The sequence below is a fragment of the Borostomias antarcticus genome (assembly GCF_949987555.1).
Source record: "Borostomias antarcticus genome assembly, chromosome: 6".
Taxonomy (NCBI): Eukaryota; Metazoa; Chordata; class Actinopteri; order Stomiiformes; family Stomiidae; genus Borostomias; species Borostomias antarcticus.
This window is the reverse complement of record NC_140239.1, coordinates 6,786,696-6,805,124: the sequence shown is the minus strand read 5'-3', so window position 1 is coordinate 6,805,124 and position 18,429 is coordinate 6,786,696. Positions and strand designations below refer to the sequence as shown.

General features: G+C 50.5%; 3 protein-coding genes across 3 annotated transcripts in view; all 3 read left to right on the top strand.

Annotated features, from left to right (window-relative positions):
- Positions 1 to 421: 421 nt before the first annotated feature.
- LOC311310230 (kinesin-like protein KIF27) lies at positions 422 to 10,211 on the top strand (the record flags this gene model as incomplete). The annotated part of the gene is made up of 14 exons (XM_084439653.1): positions 422 to 722; positions 1,234 to 1,434; positions 2,561 to 3,516; positions 3,728 to 3,871; positions 4,204 to 4,383; positions 4,888 to 5,017; positions 5,487 to 5,629; positions 6,227 to 6,358; positions 6,798 to 6,854; positions 6,977 to 7,153; positions 7,524 to 7,733; positions 8,380 to 8,598; positions 9,341 to 9,539; positions 9,856 to 10,211. 14 exons carry the CDS (start codon positions 422 to 424, stop codon positions 10,209 to 10,211), a joined length of 3,405 nt encoding a protein of 1,134 aa, XP_084295779.1.
- Positions 10,212 to 11,463: 1,252 nt separating this feature from the next.
- gkap1 (G kinase anchoring protein 1) lies at positions 11,464 to 17,516 on the top strand. Its single transcript, XM_084439337.1, has 12 exons — positions 11,464 to 11,520; positions 12,086 to 12,324; positions 12,561 to 12,719; positions 12,912 to 12,989; positions 13,083 to 13,239; positions 13,812 to 13,837; positions 14,322 to 14,474; positions 14,631 to 14,717; positions 15,296 to 15,359; positions 15,453 to 15,523; positions 16,058 to 16,135; positions 17,016 to 17,516. The coding sequence occupies exons 2-12, from the start codon at positions 12,094 to 12,096 to the stop codon at positions 17,052 to 17,054; spliced, it is 1,143 nt and encodes a 380-aa protein (XP_084295463.1). The 5' UTR covers positions 11,464 to 11,520; positions 12,086 to 12,093; the 3' UTR covers positions 17,055 to 17,516.
- Positions 17,517 to 17,948: 432 nt separating this feature from the next.
- LOC311310229 (ubiquilin-1-like) overlaps positions 17,949 to 18,429 on the top strand; it is a gene marked incomplete at both ends in the record, with an annotated part of 26,123 nt that continues 25,642 nt past the window's right edge. Inside the window, one exon of the mRNA XM_084439652.1 lies at positions 17,949 to 18,074. Within this exon, the coding sequence (XP_084295778.1) occupies positions 17,949 to 18,074 (126 nt within the window). The remainder of the gene's footprint in view (positions 18,075 to 18,429) is intronic.

The following is an 18,429-nucleotide window of genomic DNA, read 5'->3' as shown; positions in this document are numbered from 1 at the left end:
TTGAACTATCAGCGTAATGTCCGCTAGGGGGCACCGTTGCAGTGACCTGCTTCTCTGCGCCCCTCTTGAACGCCGAGCTCGTGCTCTCCTCAGCTGGCATCGCATCGGTTTCCCAGGCAACTGAATAACAACAAAACGGAGCGATGGCTAGCTAGGCTAATGAGACGAAATATTTGAAAGTTTACAATCTAAAGTTAGCTAAAGACAAGCCCAAACTTTACGAGTTCCGATACAGCTTTCGGTAAAATGGTTTCGAGTTTTCAAAATTTTAAACGACATTTTGTGAAGCAACGAGAGATTAAAAACAAGTCTTCTGGTCAGAAGGTTGACACCTTATACACTCAACATGGCATAATGTCGTATAAGCAAAGCAAGTGAGCGAGTTAAATTCCAAGCTACAGTTTTGAACCTTGCGGTCGCGATGAGTGAAGAGGGTTGTGTGCGGGTCGCGGTTCGGATCAGACCTCTGCTCCCCAAAGAGATCCTCCACAACCACCAGGTGTGTGTACGCGTGGTGCCCGACTCTGCTCAGGTGATGCTGGGCGCCGACCGCACCTTTCTGTTCGACTACGCCTTCGGACCGTCAGCCCAGCAGGCCGAAGTGTACGAGTCCTGCGTTCGGCCCCTACTGACATCTCTGCTTGACGGGAACAATGCTACGGTGTTCGCCTACGGCCAAACGGGCTCTGGGAAGACGTACACCCTCGGCGGGGGGCATGTCGGTGAGTTGTCAGATATGCACAGTTCTGGGTTCACAGTTGTTTTAAGATGCTCCTGTGTGCGTAAATGGTAATTGGACTGCACTTATATAGCGCTTTTATCCAAAGCGCTTCACAATGGCCAATGGCAATTTGGGGTTCAGTGTCTTGCCCATCACTTCGACATGTGGACAGGAGGAGCCGGGATTCGAACCGCCGACCTTATGATCATTGGACGACCCGCTCTACCTCCTGAGCCACAGCCGCCTCCTGAGCTACAGAGAGAGAGAGAGAGAGAGAGAGAGAGAGAGAGAGAGAGAGAGAGAGAGAGAGAGAGAGAGAGAGAGAGAGAGAGAGAGAGAGAGAGAGAGAGAGAGAGAGAGAGAGAGAGAGAGAGAGAGAGAGAGAGAGAGAGAGAGAGAGAGAGGCATGGGTGAAAGTTTCAAAAAAGGCACTTTTGTGTCTGACTGTGTGTGTGTGTGTGTGTCTTGTCTCTGTCGGCGTCATGTTAACGTCTGTGTGTCGTCCTGACCAGCTGTTTTACCGGAGGAGGAGGGCGGGATCGTGAGCCGCGTGGCCCAGGACCTGTTCTCGCTGCTGGGGGAGAGGAGCGAGGAGGAGGCCTCGGTCCGGGTGTCCTACGTGGAGCTGTACATGGAGGAGCTGCGTGACCTGCTGGAGCTGGACACCAACCACAAGGAGCTGCACATTAGAGAGGATGACAGGGGCAACACCGGTACGGTCACACACACGCACGCGCACACACACACACACACACACACACACACACACACACACACTGTACTGGGGACAGAGAGGGAGGGGAGAGAGAGATGGAGGAGGAGGGAGGAAGAGGGAGGGAGGAGGGGAGAGAGGGAGGAGAGAGAGAGGGAGGAGAAGGGAGGGGGGGGGGAGAAGAGAGAGGGAGGGGGAGGGAGCAGGAGGGGGAGGGAGAAGGAGGGGGAGGGAGCAGGAGAGAGAGGGAGGAGAGAGAGGGAGGGGGAGAGAGGGTGGAGGAGAGAGAGCACATACAGGTATTAACCTATCCCTTTTCCCCTTGTGTGTGTGTGTGTGTGTGTGTGTGTGTGTGTGTGTGTGTGTGTGTGTGTGTGTGTGTGTCCGTGCTTGAGTCAGATGCCTTGGTGTCAAGAGCTTTTAGTTATTCCGCCCCTTCGTTATGGAACAGCTTCCAATACGACCTGAAGCTGTCTCAGTTAATACCCATCAGCTCCTTTATAACCCACATCTCTGAGCTGCTCTCATCTCCATGTACGTGTTTCTAGGTGGTTCACTGTATTTGAAGGTGTCTAGGTTTTCTCTGCTCAATATATATTTTTACTTACTGTATTTTTAACCCATGTCCTTTCACTTTCTACTTGTGATGTATTTGTATAATGTATTTGTATAATGTTTTATCTGTATGAAACTTTGCTGCTTTTCTTGACCAGGGCTCACCTGTAAAAGAGATGTAAATCTCAGTGTGACTTTTCCCTGGTTAAATAAAGGTTAAATAAAAATAAATTAAAAATAAAAATGTAACATCTGTGCTCTGAGCCTGCCTAGTCTTGGGCCGTGTCCGAAATGCATACTACCTGCTATATAGTAGGCGAGATGTAGCATGCTGTATTTTCTCACATACTATACGCGTTTTGTGGAACAGTAGGTACTATATAGTATGTAGTATGCCTACTATATAGTGCCTACTATATAGCAAGTAGCAGGTAGTATGCACGGCCTTGGTATCTGCACCTACCTCCAATAATCCGAGTGTCTGAGCCTTATAGTGATGGTGGGGGCCAGGGAGAGGCTATGGTTGTGTAACGATGGTAGTGTGTGTGTGTGTGTGTGTGTGTGTGTTCCAGTGGTGGTGGGCGCCAGCGAGACGGCGGTGACCTCAGCGGAGGAGCTGCTGAGCGTCCTGGCGGCGGGCGACGCCCTGCGCCACACGGGCTCCACCCAGATGAACGAGCGCTCCAGCCGCTCGCACGCCATCCTCACACTGCAGCTCGCCCAGCGTCGCCGCCCTCACCACGGCCCCGCCCGCTGCTCCAAACTCCACCTGGTGGACTTGGCGGGCTCGGAGCGGGCGAGCCGCACGGGGAACACCGGTCAGCGCCTCAAGGAGTCCGTCAACATCAACGCCGGCCTCCTGGCGCTCGGCAACGTTATCCGCGCCCTAACAGCGCCGTCGTCCTCCTGCGCCGGCCGCAGCGGCCACGTCCCGTACCGCGACGCCAAGATCACGCGCCTCCTCCGGGACTCGCTGGGGGGCTCCGCCCACACCCTCATGGTAGCGTGCGTGAGCCCCGCCCACCCCTGCGTGGCGGAGACGCTGAGCGCGCTGCAGTTTGCCTCGCGGGCACGTCGCGTGCGCAACCGGCCGGGGGCGTGTCCTGGCGCCGGTGGGCCGTGTCCGGGCTGGGACCCCAGGGAGGCTCGCATCGAGGAGCTGGAGCACGAGGTGCGGGCGCTCCGCGAGGCACTGAAGGGGAGGGGCGGGGCCGACAGCGCTGGACGCGGCGATCGGTACGAGCCCGAGCCGGACAGGGAGGCCAAGCGGGAAGAGGAGGAGGTGGAGGAGGAGGAGGAGCCACGGTCTCACGGCCAGGCGCGGGATGCCGCTCTCCTATTGGAGGAGCTGCAGAGCCTCCCCCCGGGGGTGGACGCGCGTGGGCGCCTGCAGGACTGGCTGGAGAGACAGGCGGAGCTCGGCCTGTCGGTACCCCTCCAGGACCCCGGACCCCCTGCTGGGACGGGGAGCGAGGAGACCCGCGACGTCACCGTCCAGCAGCTCAGACGGGAGCTGAAGAGGTGTCAGGTACTGGGGGGTCACGAGGGGGGGTGGGGGGTCACGGAGATAAAGACTGTCTGATATTCAGGAATACTGGACCATATTCTATACTATAGCTTATTGGTATGCATTACTCTCTCTCTCTCTCTCTCTCTCTGTCTCTCTCTCTGTCTCTCTCTCTCTGTCTCTCTCTCTCTGTCTCTCTCCCTCTCACTCTCTCTGTCCCTCCCTCGTTCAGGAGGCCCTAGCCGTGGACGAGGATGTGTTGGAGCAGAAGGAGGCAGAGCTGAGGGAGGTGAGGAGGGAGGTGAAGAGCCTCCTCCTGGAGAGACGGACACAGCTGCAGGCCCTGCAGGAGGAGAGGGAGCACAGACGCATACAGGTACCAGGGACAGAGAGGGAGGAGAGAGAGAGAGGGAGGAGGAGGGAGGAGGAGGGAGTGAGGAGGGGAGAGAGGGAGGAGAGAGAGAGGGAGGAGGAGGGGGGGGGAAGAGAGAGGGAGGAGGAGAGAGGGAGGGGTAAAGAGAAGGAGGGGGAGGGAGGAGGAGAGAGAGGGAGGAGAGAGAGGGTGGAGGAGAAGAGAGCACATACAGGTGATTAACCTATCCCTTGTCCCCTTAATTTGAAAGGGTCTGATTTTCATGAAAATATTGTGCTTGTGTGTGTGTGCGCATGCGTGTGTGCGTGTGTGTGTGTGTGTGTGCGAGCGTGCAGAGCGACCGGCTGGTGGAGCAGCAGCTGCAGATCGATCGTCTCCGCGCCGACCTCCTGGCCTCCAGGGCGGCGTCCTCGGGGGCGTCGCTGGAAGGCGGGGCCTCTGGGACGCCAGCGGCCAGGAGACCCCACAGCGTCCCCCTGCTCAGCCAGGCCTCAGCACGCCAGGGCTCCAGGAAGGTAGGGGGCGGCGCGGGGGCGGCGCGGTCGGCGCGGGGGCGTTTGTTTCGCCTTGTCTGATAGTGACTGTTTTGTTTAGTTTATTTATTTTAAAGGGACAGTGCACATTAATCAACATTTCAGTTTCCATGTCAGTGTAAACGTGCCAGTTAGCTAATAATGAGCTCATTTTCATCTGTAGTCCCTTGGCAGGTTAACAATACAGTACTTCAGCAAGCACTACAGTACAGTACAGCTATAATTTACAACACGAATACATAACAAAAGTAACATTTATATATGTAGAGTACATTTTTTTTATATTTTTTTATATTTTTTTATTTTATTTATTTATTTTTTACAGTATATTTATATATATACATACAGTGAGAGTATGTAAAGGCAGTGCCAGAGATGAGGTAGTATAATTACTTATTATGATTGATGACTGAGCCTTTGTGTGTGTGTGTGTGTGTGTGTGTGTGTGTGTGTGTGTGTGTGTGTACCCGTCTATCTGTACTGTAGATCCAGACCAGTCCTCCAGCCTGCTCCCTAGAGAGAGTGATGGCCGCCTTCCGGACGCGCAGCCAGCTGCTCCTGGCCCAGATAGAGGAGAGAGACGAGGTGCTCTGCCCAGGCTCCGCCCAGGAGGAGGGCCAGGGAGAGGAGGAGGAGGAGGAGGGGGAGGAGGAGGAGGGGGAGGAGCAGGAGGGGGGCACGAAGAGATTCAGGTGAGATATACTGACCTCCACTGAACATGGAGCTGTCTGATTGGTCCATCCAGTCAAGTGTTCCCTCAGGTTTTTTCACACAGTATTTGACCAGCTCTGTCGCACGCAGGCGTTCCCTGAACCGTACTTGGACCAGCAAACAGAACCAGAGCCAGGAGCCTGACTCAGCCCAGAACCACAAGAACCCAGCCCACCTGCCAGACCTCACTGCAGGTACGTGAATGAAAGATTTTTAAAAAGTCAGCTCTCTGTATTTTGTTAAAATGCTTCATTTAAATGAGGTTTTCTTCAGAAAATGCACTATATCTAGTTTGAATTGAACTCAAAGAAGCTCCCAGCAGGAACTGAGTCTGGGTTCAATGTAACACACTCGCTGTTCCTGTCTGTGTCCAGGGGGGGAGGGGAGCAGCGCCAGGCGGAGTCGGCGTCGGAGGAAGGCGGAGCTACAAGCTAGCCACGCCCAGAGGATCCAGGAGCTGTCAGTCAACATACGCTTGAAGGAGGAGCTGATCAAAGAGCTGGACAAAACTGGTACTGTGTGTGTGTGTGTGTGTGTGTGTGTGTGTGTGTGTGTGTGTGTGTGTGCGAAGGGGGGTTCTTATTTATTTTGCATGAATAATGAATCTATGCATGTGTGTTACAGGTAAGGAGGTTCAAGCAGTTGATAGACTCTTTGCAGTGGATCAAAGAAAGACTGAAGCTCAGATTCAGGTGTGTTTCATCACACACACACACACACACACACACACATACACACACACACACACCCATACACACAAACACACACACACATGCACACACACACACACACACACACACACACCCATACACACACACACACACACACACACACACACACACACACACACACAAATCCATACACACACACACACACACACACACACACACACACACACACACACACACACACACAGTACCAGTTTTGTCCAGCTCTCTTTGATCAGCTCCTCCTTTAAGCATATGTTGATGGACAGCTCCTGGATCCTCATCATTTCTCTACTTGCTGTGTGTGTGTGTGTGTGTGTGTGTGTGTGTGTGTGTGTGTGTGTGTGTGTGTGTGTGTGTGTGTGTGCGCGTGTGTGTGACAGGGCCCGGGTCATGGGCGGGGTCAGGGCGCGCTGGCTCGCCTCTCCCAGCAGGTGCAGCTCAGCCGGGCGGAGCTACAGCGCAGCGTGGAGCACCTGAGGCTGCAGACGCAAGACCTGCAGACTGACCACCACAACACAGGCCTGACCAGCAGTAGGGTCAGTCCACTCTCACACAGATTCAACAGGAGTTAATATCATAGGGCGTTCAGATAACACAACACTCCTAAAGAAACGTATAAAAATGCCATTCATAGAATCAGAATTCATTTATAGTCTTGTGGTTTTACAACATACTAGGGATTTGTTTCGGTCAGCGGTGCATACATGAGACATGGAGACAACATTGGACAGGGTCCAGAGGGACGAGACAGGACAGTGCAAAGACAGGACAGTGCAAAGAGCAGTTCAAAATACGAGTGCAAAAATAAAAACAATATACGAGCACCATTGTGCACAATTGTGGGTCGCACCTACAGAATGTTGGCATTCATATCATTATCATGAACGTGTACAGGGCTTAATAAGTATGGGTTGACCTCTCATATGTTCAGAATGTACAGTACCTCAGTCTTATCAAGCTGTGTCTGTGCTGCAGGAGCCGTGGACCGAAGACCCGTCCGTCTGCCAAAATGGCCACTCTGACGACTCCAAGGTAGAAGAAACCTTTGAGATCTCACAGGAAAGAGTTCACCCTCCTCAAACTAGAAACGACAGATCTTCGGAGATCTTCAAGAGATCTTCATCCCTCGGCTCGTTCTCACTCTTTTCTGACAGACGCTGACGGACAGGAGGGTGTGGCTAGAGCAGGAGGAGGAGTTGGCGCTGCAGAGGAGGCGGGGCCTGCAGGAGCTGGAGGAGGAGCTAAGGCGGAGGGAGGAGGTGCTGCTGCAGCGAGAGGCGTGTCTACAGGAGAGGAACCAGCTGGAGCTGAAGAGGCTCCGCTCCAGTCAGGTAGGAATTGGTGTGTGTGTGTGTGTGTGTGTGTGTGTGTGTGTGTGTGCGTGCGTGTGTGTGAAGACTTTGTTATCATCTACAGTGCCAAATGCATAGGATGTGACTCTAAACTGGTACTGTTAGTGATTTTTGCTTGCGTATGTATGTACATGTGCGTGTGCATGGTTCATGTCTGTGTGTGTGTGTTTTGTCTGTGTGTGGTACATATGTGTACTGTGTGTATCTGTGTGTGTGTTTGTGTGTGTGTGTGTGTGTGTGTGTGTGTGTGTGTGTGCGCGTATGTGTGTTCTGTCTGTGTGTGGTACATATGTGTGTGTGTGTGTCTGTGTGTGTGTGTGTGTCTGTGTGCGTGCGTGTGTGTGTCCAGACTCTGAGCCAGGACCTCCTGAGGGTGTCGGCTCAGCTGGGAGCGGTGGAGGCGGAGCTGGGAGCGGTGGAGGCGGAGCTGGCCGGCGGCGGGGCGTGGCCGGCCGGGGGCGTGGCCCTGGAGGAGCTGCAGGCGGAGAGAGACGGCCTGAGACGGAGGAAAGACGACCTGGACGGCCAGCTCAGGGACGGCAGACTGCTCACCGTACAGGTCACAGACGACCTTTAACCTCTGTGGTCACCACAGGACCTCCCATAGGCCTATATCACGAGCCGGTGCCGCCATATTGGTCTGACGTAACCAGGTGGTAGAATGAGGATGTCGCCCTTGACTACAATGTAAAACTGTATAATAACCCCATTAAAAAAACACTTCAAGAGCCGAAATAGTGAAAATAACAGACAGAATACACTATCGGACTTACAAACTCATCATTGCCAGACTCATATATGGTACACGGAAGATACATGGAAGTGAATGAGCTGATGGCTCACTACGGCTCATTCACTTCCATGTATTTCCAAACGCGAAAACCACAGTAGTGAAAAACAATCGGAGTTGACTATTTCGGTTCTTGAAGTAGTATTTATGTAGCGTTTTTTTCCCCCATTGGAGTCAGTGGCGACTTCCGCATTCTACCACCTCGTTACGTAAGACCAATATGGCGGAGCCGACTTATTGTTGGCCAATAGGACAGAAGATGCTGCTCGGTAGAAACCGTCGTTCTATGTGTTATGCAAGTGTGGATCTTGGAGGTGGGGACTGATGTGATGTGTGTGTGTGTGTGTGTGTGTGTGTGTGTGTGTGTGTGTGTGTGTGTGTGTGTGTGTGTGTGTGTGTGTGTGTGTGTGTGCAGGAGGAGCACGCCCTGCTGCAGTTGGAGGAGGCTGTGGAGGCCCTGGATGCTGCCGTAGAGTTTAAGAACCGTTCCATCCAGGAGAGACAGAGGCTTCTGGGAGGCCCCGCCCACACCGACCTCGACCCGGCTAACCCCGCCCACGGCGATGTCATGAGGAAGCTGAGGGAACTGTCCCTCCCAGAGGCATCGGCGCTGCTGGTCAAATACTTCAATAAGGTCAGAAACACACAAGCTCTGTCCCTTTCTCACACACACACACACACACACACACAGGCTCGCTCTCTCTCTCTCACACACACACAGGCTGTCTCTCTCTCACACACACACACACGCTCCTACGCTCACTCTCGCTCGCACACGCGGACACTGGAAGTGAGAGACCACCGCCGTCCGCCACCCCCCCCTCTCCCCCTGGTGTGGATCGGTTCTGGTCAAAATTATAAATCTGATGCCCAAATTACCTAAATATTTAGTTTTATAGGCGTCTCAAAATTCTTGGAGAAAATGATCAGAAAATGCAGAGTTGTGAAACACTTCACCAGAAACTAAGTCTTAAGAGTCACACCATTTTGAAGAAAACCCAAAGTCCAAAAATAGTTTCAGTGTGAAGCGGTTTATTGATCCCACACATGCAAGCAGTTCAATAGACCGGAAAGTTCTGAGCTCCAACGTTTTAGACAAAGCTTTTATATCCCAAGTAAAATTTAATATTTCATTAATATATCCCTGTATATCTCAATATCCCGTCCAATACGAAATCTGTTACATCAATATCCTGCTGAGATAGAACATTTTATGCTGACATCGTTTTGATTATTCCATCTCTCCCTCGTCTTACAAATTGTTTGTTGGGCTCATACAGCGCTCATACAGCGTATTACATAACTTTCCAGTGTGTTACAGGTCTATAACTCCATCTATACACTGTTCTAAAAACCCCTCCCACCCCCCCGTCCAGGTGGTGTGTCTGCGTGAGCGCGAGCGGGGGCTGCGTCTGCGCTGCCAGGAGCTCCGGCTGCACGCCGAGGACCAGGGGGCGGCGCTGAGGGAGACGGAGGCCGCCCTGCGGCGCCTCACGCTGGACACGGACCGCAGGCTCACCCAGCAGCACAGAGAGCACCAGCACAGCATCCAGCTGCTCCTGCAGCAGCTCCAGGGTGAGAGAGAGAGGGAGAGAGAGAGGGAGGGAGGGAGAGAGATATAGATAGATAGATAGATAGATAGATAGATAGATAGATAGATAGATAGATAGATAGATAGATAGATAGATAGATAGATAGATAGATAGATAGATAGATAGATAGATAGATAGATAGTGTGTGCGGTGTTCCTCTATTCTGTTCTGTCCTTACCGTTTGTCTCTATTACAGTATACTCATGGTTCCTGCTTTCTGTGTGTGTGTGTGTGTGTGTGTGTGTGTGTGTGTGTGTGTGCGTGCGTGTGTGTGTGTACGTGTGTGTGCATGTGTGTAGTGGTTGGTGGAGGTGGCCCAGGGGTAGCTGACCAGGCAGTACAGGCCAGACTGCAGCAGCTGGAGAGAGACCTGTTCTTCTACAAGAGCACCAGCCGCGAGCTGAAGAGGAAACTCCGGGAGCTGGCGCCGGACTCCCAGACTCCCCCTCCCTCCTCCCACGCCCGCCCCCCCGCGCACGGCAGGAAGGAGGGCGACCAGGACGGGGCGGGGCAGGCGGAGCTGACCCCGGTCCGTCTGTCCCGGAGAGAGCTGAGGCAGATCGCGCCCGCCGACCGCCCCAGGGGGCGCTCCAACCTCACGAGTAGCTGGGACTCCTCCTTCCAGGAGGACTCCATCGAAGTGCCTCGAAACTGACTGACGACGAGCTGCTATCACTGTTATAACATGTTTAAATATAAGGAAAGGCCTTTGTGAGACTGACTGACTGACTGACTACTGACTGACTGACTGACTGACTGACTGACTGGTCACAAGGAAGCAATAAAATGTAGAATAACCACCTTCACTTCCTGAGAAAACATAGCTAGAGGCTCCATCTCAATACGCTGACGTGTTCTCCTTTCTCTTGTCCCTTCTGAAATTCAGTCCCAAGTATCGAAGCACAACGTATCCTCGTCATTCTTCTCGCTTGTTTGGTGTGTTCTTATCAAAGTGAAGGGAGGAGGGAAGGGCACCGCTGGGAAGTCTTGGGAAACGCTGATCACGTTCTGTGAACCCTGCAGCACTTTCCATCCATGAAGAGCCGGCACTTGTAGAAGTAACCTGGGTACTAGCTTAGGCATTTTTTAAATCAAAAATCCTAAAGTTTGTTCCTATGTAGATTTTAATATATTGTGGCGTTGTTTGTTTTGTACTGTTTGATAAATAGGCTAATTTATTTTCTGATTTGGCTTGACTTATATAATATTAAACCAGAATCAAAATCAAATTGTTCTACTCTTTCGTGTGTGTGTGCGTGCGCATGTGTTGGGGGTATATTTGTGCTAGTATAGTGTTTGTCGGGTTATCACTTACTCCCGACAATGTTGGCCTGCATCTCTCTGTTGGCACCACAAGAGGCAGTAGTCCCAGCACACCAAAATCAAGAAGGACACCAAAATCAACCCGCCGATCTACACTGCACAAGTAGAGTAGAGTTCAGAGCATTGGACTCCCACCCGGGAGACCGGACCCGGTGGGGATGACTTTATGGCACTAAACCCCAAACCTCCACACATTCATCCTTTCACTCCAACCTTTTTATCCCTTACCTTAATTCCACAAGTAGAGTAGTGGTCAGAGCATTGGACTCCCACGCGGGACATTCTCAGAGATTACCATCTATGCTGAGCAAAAGTCCGCTAGTCTATGTAGCTAAACAAACGCTGTTGTTTACTTTTTGGAAATGATGTGTCCAGGCGACAAGACCTATCTTAATTTATCAGACATTATTTCATGTCATATCAATTCACAGCTATTTCAGTGGCATGACTAGCTTCCGTCCTACCAGTCCTGAACAGAAACAAGCCAGCCACGCACATAAGCCAGGCTGGGCCTGGCCTGGTTTTATTTCAACGTCCTATTTATACAACATCCGTGCATGTGCAGGCAGGCCACCGTACTTGCCGACTGAGTCGTGTTGAACGTGTGGTAACCGAGGATACAGCAACTTGTACAGGTGAAAGTATGTTTTCACTTGATATCTATCGTGTACACCTCACTTCAAACATACCGTACACAGTAGTCTAACGATGCAGTGCGTTTTCCAACGATGAAAGTACTTGAGATAGATGGCCATACAAAGTTTTTCACTTGTTTGCGTCCGGTTTGGTGTGTAGCCGTTGCTGCAGTGTAATGCTAGCCTGCGAGCTAGCTAGCCGGTCGTCTTTTTTCGTTAGTTCGCTAGCGGGCTAGCCAGGAGCACTCCGGGCCGGACAGCCTGTCTAAGCGAGTACACGGCCATCATGCTAGTTGATCAAGCTACTCATACTCCGGATACAGATAAGCAGGCGAAAAGGGACTAGCTAACGTTAGCTAGCTGATTTAGCTGGCGTGCTTGGACAAAGGATTGTAGACGGCTAATCTAGCTAGCTAGCTAGCTAAATGCAGCAGGTAGGCTGGGTATGTTTGCTGACAACTGGGTTTTCCAATCGCAATACTGCCTAAATAGTGTTGACAATGCTGGCTTGATTGTTCTTCTTAGCGGTGTGATGGTTGCCATCAGTCTGATGGGTTGTCTCTGTACACAGGTGTCCCAATGGCATCAACAATGATCTCCGTCCCAACGACAGCCTCCCGATTCGCCCTCCTTCAGATCGACTCGGATTCGGACTCGGACAACTCATCCGAGGTGGGGAAGTCCAAAGGCGGGCGGGACTCGGGGAAGTCTCGGCCGGGGGGGAAGGGTAGCAAGGCGACCCAGGGAAACGACAAGAAAAAGGACAAGAGAAAGAAAAAGAAAGAGCAGCAACAGAGCGAGGCCAACGAGGTGACTGACACACACACACACACACACACACACACACAGTCTGTGGTGACTACTTGTGAGAGAGAGTGTGAACACTGGTGCAACTTGAGCCCGTGTTCAAAACCACTATTGTCTGCTTTTTTTACACAAATGTATAAAACAGTTCTGTTCTCAAATAAATAATATATTGTGGTGACATTTTGATCTCTACTTACATTGGTTGACACAATGCCGTGCTGCTTCACTGTCGTCCCAAGTTACGGAGTCTCGCCTTCAAGAAGCTCCCTCAGAAGTCCTCTGCCCCGCCCCCCAACCTGTCGCTGCAGGGAGTAGCCAATGAGCTGCTCCACCCTGCGGCAGGGGACCAGGCCCCGCCCCCTGAGGGATGGAAGCAGTGGAAGCAGAGGGACGAACAGGTGCGGTGGGACATCTCACACACACACACACACACACACACGCTACTCGTCTGTGGTCTTGTCCAGATGCCACCACAAACTTTTGCGTCTGGGGATCTTGTGTGGATCTATGACGATATTATACTACCTTTGTGTCCTGTAGCATTACTACTCTGTTGTTCTTCTCTTGGTCCATGTCTCCCTGCTGGTCAGCTGACCAGTGAGCTGTACGAGGCAGACCTGGAGAAGGCCCTGATCCTGAGTAAACTGGATTTTGAAGAACTCAAGCAGGTACATACGAAGTGGGGCTACAGATTCCTCTCATCATCTCACGTGACTCTTTCTCCTCTCCTCACTGCTCCTCTCCTTTCCTCTCCCTCTCAGACCGGTCCAGTCGTCCCCTCCCAGGAGGACGGGACGGACACAGCCTCTCCCAAGGCGGCAGGAGGAGGAGGAGGAGGGAAGAAGAAGAAGAACCAGCAGGGCAAAGACAAGAAGATGACCGTGTCTCTGAAGGACTTCCAGGCAGAGGGGAACATAGGTGAGAGGAGACCAGTGGGCTTCAGTCAAGACCTGCTGGTCGCATCCTGACCCACACACACACACACACACACACACACACACACACACACATTTGTCCATGAAGCTTGTGAGTGTGGTGTTGTCCGTCTATGTATATTATGTTACACTAGTGCCTCTATCTATCTATCTATCTATCTATCTATCTATCTATCTATCTATCTATCTATCTATCTGTCTGTCTGTCTGTCTGTCTGTCTGTCTGTCTGTCTGTCTCTCTGTCATATCTATTATGTCTATCATATCTAACTCTGGGGGGCTGCACATGTAGGCTAATAGAAAGCATTACTCAGAACACCAGACGCAGATAAGGCGAGTGAATCAGTTAAAATTCACCATTCAAATCATCACCTCCGGTCTACACCAGAAACCAAAAAGAATCATGTTTATTTCATGCTAGAAACCAAAATGAATGCACCCTTGAACAGCCAACTCTTCTTGTTTACGTAATTTAGAATGGATCAGTAAAGGGCCTACTACTATTACTACTACTACCACCACTACTATATTAACACACATGCTTTCCCCCCACAGAACAGCTCAGCAGAAAGGAGAAAGAGGTGAGGATGTCTGGTTCTGAAAACATGGCTTGGAACTGTGGCTTCACAGCAAGTCAGACACATTGTAATTTACTTTCTCAATGGGAGATGCACACATATAGATAATAGGGTGGTCGAAAAGTTCAGTTGTATGAAATGTTGCAAATTGGGAAAAGACCTTGGGCTGAGATTTTCTGGTGCATAATATAACATAATATCTAGAATAGAGGGGAAAGCACTGCTAAAACAGAAAATACCAGTAATGGCTTTTATTGCTTCACATTTGGCCATCATTTACATAAATTGATTATTTCTTTGCGAGAATCATGAAAAGATTTTTGGTAATATCAAACCTTTTTCTAGGTGATTGCACCTCTATTCTAAGTGTTACGTTTCTCAGAGATTTTCTCATTGCTCTGCCCCAGAAAATGTGGGCCCTGTGTGTATAACAGTATGACGTCACCGACCTGATATTTTCTCCATTCGATCGGCTTGACTGTCCCAGGAGTCCAAGCTGGCCAATCCGGCGCCTCCAGAGGACAGGTTCTTCAACAAGCTGGAGGACGACGTGACCAAGATCGTTCAGAGGGAGAAGAGGCGAGAACAGTTCTCCAACAGCGGGGGTCAGGAGGTCACCACCTCCACGGAGCACGAACCAGTGAGACCGACAAACCAACTAACCAGCTCACAGACATTCACTATTACTATAGGACTTAGTACTCCAATGTTCTCATAACAGCACACACACACACACACACACACACTCCATCTCACAAGACTGTGTCTGACTGCGGTGTGGCGGTCTCCTCTCCAGGACCCCCGGGCAGAGCAGCTGAAGTACGATCTGGAGAAGAAAGACCAGGAGATAGACAAGCTGAAGAAGATCATCTCACAGTGGGAGGTGAGGTACCAGGATAGAAGACATTCACTGTGTGTGTGGGTGTGTGTGTCTCTGTAATAGCAATTTAACTGATCTAGTCAAAAAGGTTCGCCAAGATTCGCTCAAAAGGTTAAGTCTGGTTTATTGTGAAAAGCATACGAGCGCAAGGACTTCCTGAACAACGCAACAAGGGTGGTTTATTCAGCGAAGTGAAGTCTTCAGCCTCTTGGGCTGACTTTTATTCAAGCAAAACACAGGTATGGTGCTTCCAGGATGGGATTGGCTAATCTATTGTACGTCATATGAAATGGCAGGCGTGGCCGAGAATACAGACATGTGACATGAGAAAAGGGCGGCAATTGGGGACAAAGGATGACAAAGGATGGTTATTCTGTTGTAGACAGATGGCCTCCTGGAAGCCATTTTGTATGTTAGCACAGCTATGTGAATATTTGGGGGAGGTGATGAATTACAAAAAAGGAGAGAGAGGACAAAGGTTTAAAGTGTTTGGATGTAAATTCCTCAACATCTCTTTCTCACACTCTCTCTCCTCCTCCTCGGGTCTTAAAATAGCATGTTCTTCCCTGTCGCCCCCGCAGGGGAAATACAAAGAAGTGAAAGCCCGAAACGCTCAGCTGCTCAAGATGCTTCAGCAGGGAGAGAGTGAGTACCTCAGACAGGCCAGCCCCCCCCCCCCCCGCTCTGCCCACCAGAGCAGCACTCAGACTGAACCCCCTTCCTCTACCCCCTCCACAGTGAAAGACAAAGCAGAGATCCTTCTACAAGTGGAAGAGCTTCTAAATATCAAGGAGGAGCTGTCCTCACAGGTGTGTTTGTTTGTGTTTACATTACATTTACATTACGTTTACATTACAGTCGTTTAGGCCTGGATTACACTAGCGCGGAGGTCCATGGCTACGTTTTTGAACGGGAAAAACGATCCGCGATCACACGCGAAATTGCAAACGCATATCACACATCCATTAAAAGTGCATATTAAACAGGGGATTTACGAGTTGGAGGTACAGCAATCAAGGGTATATTTTTCTTGGCTAGTATTTTACCTATTACACTAGACTCCGGATTTCGACCTTCATAAAAGTAGCTCCGGCCGTGGTAGTGTAATCGCTAGGCGCAAACTTAAAAATACCTAAAAGCATAGCTTTTATCCAAAGCGTCACTGTGTGTGTGTGTGTGTGTGTGTGTGTGTGTGTGTGTGTGTGTGTGTGTGTGTGTGTGTGTGTGTGTGTGTGTGTGTGTGTGTGTGTGTGTGTGTGTGTGTGTGTGTGTGTGTGTGTGTGGCTAGCTGTCTGTCTGTCAATGGGGAATCGTTTAAACCACTGCTTGTTTTGGCCCTGTAGGTGACATCACTTCACGCCTCACTGGAACAGGAGAAGTCGAAAGTGAAAGGTTTACAGTCAGAGCAACCAAAACATCAGGTACAATTACATGTACACCCCCCCCCACACACACAATATAGATGAACTTTTGTTAGCCTGTGACCTTTAGTGACAGCAGTCGAGCATTGGGGGATCTTGTGTGTGATGTTTGTAAATCTGAGGTGTGTGTGTTCCTCCTCTCCACCATATACCAGTGTGTGTGCTCCCCCCCTCCCTCATATGCCAGACAGGAAGTGAGGAAGTGGCCAAAGGTAACAGTACAACTGAAGCAGGCAGCACTCTGGTTTCATCTACACAGACTAAGACAGGTCCCAGACTGGAAAAAATGACTAGTCTTAAACTCTGTAGGAAATCGGGTACAAGACAAAATGTGCATGTTCCACCGCAATGTTGATTCAACGGATATCCTGTGTTACTGTGGTCTACTGTATCAGAGTTTTTTGACACATCCGGGTCCTCTCATTGGTCCCCGGGCTGAGCCGTATGTCATGCTGCGTTCCAGTTGTCGCGAGAACTGGGACTCTCCTAGTTCCCCAGTACAATGTAATCTGGAACGCTCCCTGCTTATTTGTGCCTCATTAAATCAGCCGTAAACACTGTACTGTCCAACTTCTATCAGTGGACAATGTTGCTACAGTGACTGTATGTGCAAAAGTGCATACTGATAACAAACGCATAATGCGTTGTTATCAGCTGCTGTTGCTAACAACGGCTAACTTGGCTGAAGCTACAAAGATTAGGCCAAAGTGGGTTTTTCACCTTTTGTTTCTGGAACACGGTCAACTGGGGGTGTGACGTCAATCCCAACTCCAAATTCTTACGCCCCAGGCAACTGGAACGCAGCATCACATCTCCATGTTTGTTCCTGGGTTCCGCGGGACACTAACATATACTTCCTGGTCTCGCTTTTGATTGGCAGGGAAACCGAAAGGGGAAGAAGGGTTCGGAGGATCTATGAAGACGTCTGGAGGAAGGAGGACTTTGACTGACTGCAAAAAAGAAAACACAAAATCAAAAGTACTCCATTCTATTCTTCAGGGTTTCCTGGTTTCTACAGATTCTGTATCTCCGGGCACTCTGCATGTTCCACAGAGTACTATAAAGTACACACACACACACACACAGACACACACATACGCCAAGACCCCCGACACCCTGACGTCCGGGGGGTTGTGTTGAGTTGCAGACATTTTGAAAAGGTTTTTAAAAGGCTGCTATAATTAAAAAAAGATGTGTGCTTATGTCGGCAGGGGTGTGGCCTTGTGCGAGAGGCCTGTCTCTAGACCCCTTGTTCTGATCTGGTTTCAGCCCCAGCGCTGTCTCACGCCACCCCCCCCCTCCCCCTCCATCCCAACCCGTTGATTTGATGCCAAATGACAGGTGTGAAATGTATGTTTTTTTTCTCTCCTTTTCACTGTATAAAAGTAAAATAAACGACTTTTTCAGTTCAGTGTAAAATATGTTTCTCATTGTCTGTATGTGATATATTTTGTCTCAGGACAATCATCTCTATGCTGATCATCCCGTTACTGCGTAATGAAACAGACATTGGTTCTGTTTGGGTCTTTAGCGCATGCGTGCCGCTGTCTGGGATGGAGACTAAACTTCTTGGCTGTGTGTAGGTCTCGATCTGTATATTTAGAATTGCTGTGTCTTTAAAGTCTGCTTCTCCCGGTGATGCCTTGAGCTGTGTGACACAGATGTTACGGCAGCATCACATGGGAACGGTTAATGTGAGAGGTCCACACTCGCGGGAACCCTATATCACACCACGGGAGTTTTGCGTCCCGTCTCTGAGCTAGTGGCCGGTCCGGGAGCGGTGTCTCATCACAGTTCCGACTCCCGAGAAGCGATGGCCGATCCGGCGGAGGAGGATGACCAGTCACCCCCTGCTGTGGAGGAAATAATCAAAGTTACCGTAAAAACTCCAAAGGACCAGGAAGACTTCGCCGTTACCGGGAACAGCACCGTTAGACAGGTCAGACCTCATGAAGTATTGTCTGTCACCCGGTGGCGCGTGTCAGGAAATTATAAAGCTGCTTACATAATGTGGAGGTTTGCGAGTCACACCTCCTGGGCGACGTCTGTCAAACTCGGCATGTCATTGCTGTAAATAATCCCGTATTTGATTTGATTGGTTGGCCAAACGGGACACACTTATTATCTGTGCTGAATCTGTATAACAGTCGGCATGCACAAATAATTTGTGACAAATTGTCTCGCTGCCTGTTGTGTTACAGTCATGTTTGGGCTGCCGCTATTCTCTCGGACTGTGCTGATGCTGCCCTTACTGATGGTCTGATGCAACTTTAAAATATCTCCCAGTCGTCTCT